Source organism: Monodon monoceros, unplaced genomic scaffold (genome assembly GCF_005190385.1).
Source record: "Monodon monoceros isolate NGI ecotype Baffin Bay Population unplaced genomic scaffold, NGI_Narwhal_1 Super_Scaffold_12, whole genome shotgun sequence".
Lineage (NCBI taxonomy): Eukaryota > Metazoa > Chordata > Mammalia > Artiodactyla > Monodontidae > Monodon > Monodon monoceros.
Window position 1 is genome coordinate 160,254,778 of NW_021703768.1, and position 6,000 is coordinate 160,260,777.

Genomic DNA, 6,000 nt, shown 5'->3' on the forward strand with positions numbered 1-6,000 from the left:
TTCACCTTAAAATGGTGAATTTTGGGCCATGTGAATTTCGCCTCAAATAAATAAGAATATTAAGGATATACACGCACACACTCCAAAGCTGAGCTGTCCAATACGGAAGCTACTAGCTGTGTAGCTCTGTGGACACTGAAATTTACTTCCATTTAAACGAACTGCAGAATTCAGTGCCTCAGCGGCACTGGCTACATTGCCAGTGCTCGGAGCCTGGTGGGGCTGGTGGCAGAACACGCCCACTGTGGTGGGAAGTCCTGGTGGATGGCCAGGGCTGAGAGTGGAAGCAAGAAGAGTGCATCATGGGGACAGTGGGAGCAAGAACGCCCCTTACTGGGGATGAACTGGGTGCTCACTGTTCAGGGAGTGCAGTGCAGACTGCAGGCGAGAGAGGTGCCCGGCGGGGGCGGGGACACAACCATCGAGGCAGGGGTGCGGGGCTGGATCCATCTCCATCAGGGACTGGAGCCCTGGAGCCTGGGATGTACACGGTGGCCATGGCAGGACCCTGGGACCAGTCAGCCTGCAGCCGCTACAGTGAAGGCAGCCGCCACCCAGGCCCAGGGGCGCCTGAGACGGGGGTTTGGTGAGAGGGTGGAGGGCTCCATGGGGTGGAGGGCTCACGCATCAGGCTCAGTGGGCAAGGAAACAATCAATTAGACCACACTGCAAGTGATCACGCCCTCTTGGCACCCATGCTGGGGCCGCCACACTTTCAAGAAATAAATGCTAAACATGTCCAACTACACATTCTAAACTGAATAAACGGCTTTGATGTTTGCCTTTTGGCTTTTGCTGAATTACGTTTTTTGGGGGTTTTTCTGTTTGTTTGTTTGTTTGCCATAATCAATCCTTTCTGTCGTGCTCCTAACTTTTAGATTTGTAAATCATAGACGATCACGTGGCCACAGTGGACATCTGCACATGTCTATGATTTTGGTCTGTTCTGTTACCTTCGGTTTCTGGTAGATTTATGTCACTAATTTTATGTTTATGTCTACTTAATGGTGTATTTCAGTCCACTATAGAAATCTAGAAGTTGGGAGAGCCTTAATGTGAAAATTCTCTCTCTGCAAATTTTAAAGAATATACCGATTCTAATACTAGATTCAATTAATGAACCAAATCCTAAGAATTCTCACTTCTCTTTTGCCTTATGGATAGAAAGGCTTTCTGTGTAGAAGGGTCATTTCCAATGTACAAGAAAACTACCACTAGCAGATAAGAATGGACTAAATCAAAGTCGGGGAAGGGCTTTCTTTGTGAGTTTGGATCATCGATTCCTTGGTGGGACCATTTTACAACAAACAGTGAAAAAGTCTAATAACATGGGGTGAGGAAGGAAAATGAGGGTGCGTTGCAACAGCAGCAGCCATGGAGCTGAGAAGTCAATTCAGAAAAATAGAGATTCCTCGCTCTGCTGATTCAAATGTTTTTCAAAACCAAGGTGGACGCATCCCCACCCTGGCTGCGCTGGTTTTCCCAGAGCGGCCTGAGCGGCAGGCGGCTGGTCTCTTACCTGTGGCGAGGCTGGCACAGGCTGGGCCACAGGCGCCTGGGCTGCTGACGAGGGACACAGAGCCACGGAAGCCGGCGAATCCGATCCACCCTCTGAATTCTGCATGCTCAGTTCTAAAGAGAGGCGGAGAGACAGTGAGTGGGGCAGGGCTGTCTTCACGAAGCCCAAAGAGGCAACATACACGATAGGCGAGCGGTAATGACCTGCAGTCTTCCAAGTCCAAATGCAGGGATCCTGGCCAGACTAGGTAAGGAAGGGGAAGCGGGGAAGAGGTTGCACAACTGTTCCATAAGAAGAGAGAAGGGAGGGGGCAGGGGATGTTTGTCCAAATATAAACCCGAAAAAATAGCTCTGCAGGAATTCCTGAATGCAGGGGACAACAGCTCCCCCTTTCCGATCTGATCGGGCTCATACGACTTCTTTACTCATTTACCGACAAAACCAAAAGCTCCTGGGGGATGCCGGCCATCTGCAGAGCTACTGCACCCCAAACTATAAGCGCATCCTCCTAGGGCAGGGTCTCCCCCTCGGCACTGCTGCCACTGGGCAGGTCATTCACGTTCTGCGGGACCATCCTGGGCCCTGTGTGGGGCGGAGCGGCATCCCGGGCCCCACCCACTTGATGCCAGGAGCATGCCCAGTCGCGACCACCACAGATGTCGCCAGACATTGCCCAGTGTCCCTGGGGGGGCGGGGGGGGGAATGGATTCAACGCTGGTTAAGAATCACTGGTTTAGGGAGAAAAAAGGTGATAGCAGAGAAAGAAATGGCACATCCCTTGGGGCTGGAGAAAAATCCTCAGGCATTTCAGCAATAAGAAAAAGTGCCTTCTGCTCCTTTGCCCGTGAGAAAGCAGACGAGTACGTTTCTCTGCAGCCAGGTGTAGATATCTTTCAAGAAGGTAATTTAAAAATTCTCCACCAAGATTCATTTAATCTCAGCACGCAGTGGCAGACGATAGTCACTCCAGGAAAATGCTGAAAGTCAAACCCTCTTCACTTTTTAATAAACACTGGCTACCTTAAGTCTTTGGAGAAGCAGTTCAATCCGCAAACTGCATAGAGAGGAGGTGGTTTTGTGGTCACACACACCTGTCCCCATCCCTGTCCCGTCCTGGCTGCGGCTCTGAGCACATCCCCCCAGGAGTGAAGTCTCCCAGCTCCTGATCCCCAGGGAGGCCTGGACAGCATGGCACATACCACGGTGCCCAGGACCTACGGCCAGAGCTTTGATATATGTTTCTCTACAGCCCCAAGAGTCCCCACCTCCAATAATGGGTGGAGAATTTTTTTAAAAGCCTTTTTAAAAGAATATAAACTGATAATAGATGAAAATAATTTGCCTAAGGGAAGCAGAAAGATGCGTGTGTGTTTGATCTGAGAGTGTTGCCTCAATCCCATCTTTACTGACTCTCCCAGGACTCCCCCATCCCCCTCCCAAATGCCTTTGGTGCCACAAGAACCACTGGATGGACCGTGGCGGTGCCTGTGGCATTTTTCTCTTTCCCGTGACCTTGACTTGGTTCTCACCACCAGATGTCCCCAGAGCCATGCGGTGACAGGTGCCTCCTACATTCTTCGACTCTTTCGGAGGAAGAGGGAGAGGAGGAGGAAAAGAAAGAGGAGGAGAGTGCGAATTTCTAATCGTGCAAACGTTTCCTGGGTCTCCAACGCTCTCTGCCTTCCTGATGGAACTGACCTTTGGAATTATCCTGCTGGAACCTGCTTAATCGAGGTCTCTTGTTTCTGGTTTTCTCTGACCGTTTTAAACCAGTCCTTTGCCCACTCTGCACCACTCTGTTCCCATCTGAAGCCAGGAAGCGGGTAACTTCAGCGGCACTAGGAGGAAATGGATTAGAACTCTCCATGAAACGAATCCACTGGTGAGAAAGTGAGCAGGCTGACTTTGCTGAGACCAGTCCCTTGTTCCACAGTTGAAGTCTTATGGAAACAGGGAGAACCTGTGAGTGTTGGGATAGACAGTGGGCCCATGCTGTGCTTAGCGTGGCCAGAACACACCTTCCAGAATGCAAGTGAGGCTAACACACTGCTGACCAGCATGCACTGTCTGTCTATCACACTTCTTAGTGTGTATCGTTTAGACCAGAGTCAGCAACCTTTTTCTGTAAAGGACCAGATACTTTCGGGCCCACCTGGTCTCTGTTACAACTACTAGACTTTGCGATCATAGCACAGGAGCAAAAATGGCTGACATGTGAACGAATGATCCTGGCTGTGTTCTAATAAAACTTTATTTATAGAAACAGGCGACAGGCCAGGTTTGGCCCATAGGCCATGGCTGCTGGTCACTGGTCCATATAATTTTTTTTTTTTTCTGCACCACGCGGCATGCAGGATCTTAGGTCCCTGACCAGGGATCAAACCTGGGTCCCCAAGCAGTGGAAGTGTGGGGTCCTAACCACTGGACCACCAGGGAAGTCCCCGGTCCATATAATTTGGGTTTAATAAAGTGACATGGTTTTGGAAGGTTGGGAGAAAAACTACACTGTCTGGAATCAAAGCCTGAGGCCACAGGCCCTTGATCCAGTGCCTAGTTCTCGTGGCCACGTCTCACCAACGTGACAGGACTGGAGGAGCCTCGGAGGGCGACTCAAACTGTGTGGAGGGTGGAGCTGTTGACATTTAAAGACAAACGCAAGTATCAGACACTGGTCTGAAATGCCAGCAGTGGTCTCCCCGAAGCTTGCCATGTCAAAAAGAAAACTGATTGAATCCCGGAACCCCAGAAGCCAGGTGTAGCCCTTAAAACTTAGGATGGGAGTTTGGGCACAGATGACTTTGGGGAGCTGTGGTGGGTTGAATAGTGCCCCCCCGACCCCCAAATTCATGTCAACGTGGAATCTCAGAACGTGACCTTATTTGGAAATAATGTCTTTGCAGATGTACTCAAGCAAAGGCTTAAGATGAGATCATACTGGATGAGGGTGGGCCCTAAATCCAGTGACAGTGTTCTTGTAACAGACAGAAAAGACACACAAGGAAGAAGGCCACGTGACAATGGAGGCAGAGACTGGAGTGACGCAGCTACAAGCCAAGGAATGCCGAGGCTTGCCGGGGCCACCAGAGCTGGAAGATCCTCCCCTAGAGGGATCACGGCCCTCTTGACACTTTCTAGTCTCCAGAACTGTAAGAGGATAATTTTTTGTTGTCTCAAGCCACCCAGTCTGTGGTACTTTGAATGGCAGCCCCAGGAAACTCACACAGGGGTCCCTCCGGTGCATCCTGCAAGGTTTGGTGTCCTGCTTCTGTGCCAGGCCCAACTCAGGCAGCTGACACATATTTATCAAACGAATGAACACTTCAGTAACGCCTTAGTATTGCATCTGATACTGAATTATAAAAATTTACACACAGCATTTCAGATAGTGAGAGTCTATGAAAGCACTTTATAGAACAGATAATAACACACAGGATTATTATTTCAAGAGGCAGTACGGCTAGGAAATACAAGTAGGTTCATAAAGGTTTCAGAAAATGTACGATCTACCTGGTTATTTCAGGGGTAACTAAGACCCTTCTGGAAAAGGTAATGACTTTTTGAGACCGACTGTTCTGCTCCCCGATTCATTCCTTGACGCTAGGATCAGACAGACAGACAGACGCTGTGTGGGACAGCCTGGCTGCTCTAATATATGAACACACAACAGGCCCATCTATGGAGAATGTGGAATCCTTCCTAAGATAATCAAGGTTGTAGGTTGCACAAAAGCTGATCCAGTTTCCTGAAAAAATGTTTTATTTGGGTCCATTAATCAAGGGTTCTGAGCACATCAAAGTTTAGGTTTTTTTTTTTTTAAAAAAAGGCTTTTAGGGCTTCCCTGGTGGCGCAGTGGTTGAGAGTCCGCCTGCCGATGCAGGGGACACGGGTTTGTGCCCCGGTCCGGGAGGATCCCACATGCCGCGGAGCGCCTGGGCCCGTAAGCCATGGCCGCTGAGCCTGCGCGTCCGGAGCCTGTGCTCCGCAAAGGGAGAGGCCACAACAGTGAGAGGCCCGCGTACCTCAGAAAAAAAAAAAAAGGCTTTTATATGTATTTTTAAAAGATTTTTTGGATGTGGACCATTTTTAAAGTCTTTATTGGATTTGTTACAATGTTGCTTCTGTTTTATGTTTCGGTTTTTTGGCCGCGGGGCATGTGGGATCTTAGCCCCGACCAGGGATCAAGCCCATACCCCCTGCGTTGGAAGGGGAAGTCTTAACCACTGGACCACCAGGGAAGTCCCAAAAAATGTTTTTTAAAAGGCATACAGGGCTTCCCTGGTGGCGCAATGGTTGAGAGTCCACCTGCTGATGCAGGGGACACGGGTTCGTACCCAGGTCCGGGAGGATCCCACATGCCGCGGAGCAGCTGGGCCCGTGAGCCATGGCCGCTGAGCCTGCGCGTCTGGAGCCTGTGCTCCGCAACGGAAGAGGCCACAACAGTGAGAGGCCCGTGTACCGCAAAAAAAAAAAAAAAAAAAAAA

At 49.9% G+C, this 6,000-nt stretch overlaps 1 protein-coding gene across 11 annotated transcripts in view; it reads right to left on the minus strand.

Annotated features, from left to right (window-relative positions):
- Positions 1–6,000, minus strand: part of RFX2 (regulatory factor X2) — a 101,111-nt gene that overhangs the window by 47,440 nt on the left and 47,671 nt on the right. For 9 of the 11 annotated variants that reach the window (XM_029216297.1, XM_029216295.1, XM_029216290.1 and 6 more), the window contains exon 2: positions 1,520–1,632. In XM_029216297.1, the coding sequence (XP_029072130.1) occupies positions 1,520–1,624 (105 nt within the window). In that variant the 5' untranslated portion in view covers positions 1,625–1,632. Of the gene's footprint in view, positions 1–1,519; positions 1,633–3,217; positions 3,358–6,000 lie in introns of all 11 variants that reach the window. The other 2 variants (XM_029216291.1, XM_029216292.1) reach the window with 1 other exon arrangement.